The 1,912-nt window shown below is 34.5% G+C and overlaps 1 protein-coding gene across 1 annotated transcript; it reads left to right on the top strand.

Annotated features, from left to right (window-relative positions):
- The first annotated feature begins 872 nt into the window (after positions 1-872).
- On the top strand, positions 873-1,343 carry LOC123298890. Its single transcript, XM_044880988.1, has one exon. It carries the CDS (start codon positions 873-875, stop codon positions 1,341-1,343), a length of 471 nt encoding a protein of 156 aa, XP_044736923.1.
- The last annotated feature ends 569 nt before the right edge of the window (positions 1,344-1,912 follow it).

Genomic DNA, 1,912 nt, shown 5'->3' with positions numbered 1-1,912 from the left:
TATCTGTGGCAGAGTATATGTTTAGGCGAATAAGCTCATCTCTTTCTACACCTGCAGTTCCAGGACAATCTTCTATCAAGTGTTTTATACTTTCAACCGCGTCACACATGGCACACTCTCTAACACCCTCTTCTTTCTTGCTGTTCCATTTAAACCCATACATACGAAAACTTGCAATCACATACCTTTCACTCCTCTCACTTATACTCAGATACCTTGCTCCTTGCTCGTAGTGGTGTAACATAGTGAATATTTGCAAGGATTCCTTTACGCTGATATCACTCAGGTACTCACTAAGAGCAAGTTGTTTAATTATTTTTTTTGTTAATAATTTATTACATTCGTGCAACTCATTCAGCCCTCGTTCAACCAATAATTCATCCAGCTTACCCATTGATTCTTCATTCATACAGTTTATTTGCAGATTTTTGTCGCTGGTTTGTACTCTGTAACGATAATTTATAGCTTTCTGTATACAAAGATATTCCACACTTTTCGTTCCCAACTCTAAATTAATTGCCGAATTAGGTATGGAATTAGGTACACATAAGATTTCTTTAAAAAAGTTATGCATAACAACATTAACCTTTTTAAAGTGATCCTTATATTTGGCGCTATTATTCACCCAAATTTCGCAGCCATAAGTAAGGATTGGTAGTACCAAGGCATTACACATTTTTACAATCACGTTTACGGGAAAATTCTCATACCTATACACATACCGCCTAACACTCATTAATACTCTTTGCGCTTTATCACACATTCGTTCCACATGCTCATTCCAACTCCCATTCCGTGATAATATCACACCCAGATACTCGAAGTTTCCCACATTCTCTATCACATGTTCTTTAAGAAACAGGGTTGATGTCATGGAAAAAACTGTTCAAAATCAAAAAGAAGTTATTTTGCAATTAGAGAAAAGGTTGAACTCTAATAATATAATCATTCATGGCGTTGATGAAAACAAAGATGACACGGGCTTAGAGGATGCTTTAATTGATTTACTTAACAGTAAATTGGCTGTCAATATAAAAAAACATGATGTTCAGCAAGTATATAGGCTTGGTAACGATAAATACAACGCTCGGCCGATTAAAGTTTTGTTAAATAATCATAAAACAAAGCTAAGTATTATGAAAGAAAAGAAGAAGCTGGCTGGAACTCCTATATTTATAAACGATGATCTGCCCAAGGAACTAAGAATTAGAGAAGCAGACGAAAGAAGAAAAAAAAGAGAAGCTTACAGCAAGCGTGGAAGTAAACGACCTGTTGCCCAATCTTCAAGCGAAATGGATGATACGGTTGACAAGATTACTCAAGATATAAAGCGAAAAAACTGAGAATTACATTTTGGAATATAGAAGACCTTAAGAAGAAATTTTCAAATGGAAAAGTTATGGAATATCTTAATAAATTTGATATTGTAGGGTTAATGGAAACATGGACTGCTTCAGATGAAATACCTTGTTTACTAGGCTATGAATGTATTAGTAAGGGTGGCGTGAGGGATACAAACAGAGGTAGATACCCTGGTGGTTTGGCTGTCTTCTATCGAAGTAGCATGAAAGGTTTGGTAAGTGAGGTTAAAAGTGGAATGAAAGAGATCGTGTGGCTATTAGTTGAGAATGAGGGGAATCAAATGTTAGTGGGTGTAGTTTACTTGCAGCCTGTATACTCAAAATACTCTATTTTTTTTATAAATTAGAAAAAATAGAAAAATCGAAAAAAATTTTTAGTTTCAGAATTCGATAAAATTCAGTTTATAAGGTAAAATTTACCCGAATAATTCAAAAATCGTACTAATTTAACCATTGGTCGAATAGTTTCTGAGAAAATCGATATCTCAGATCGATTTCTGGAGTTAAATCGAAAATAATTCGCCCAATCGTTAAATGAGTACAATTTTTGA

Source organism: Chrysoperla carnea, chromosome 4 (genome assembly GCF_905475395.1).
Source record: "Chrysoperla carnea chromosome 4, inChrCarn1.1, whole genome shotgun sequence".
Lineage (NCBI taxonomy): Eukaryota > Metazoa > Arthropoda > Insecta > Neuroptera > Chrysopidae > Chrysoperla > Chrysoperla carnea.
The sequence above is the reverse complement of the archived record's forward strand: the minus strand, read 5'-3'. Positions and strand labels throughout refer to the sequence as shown.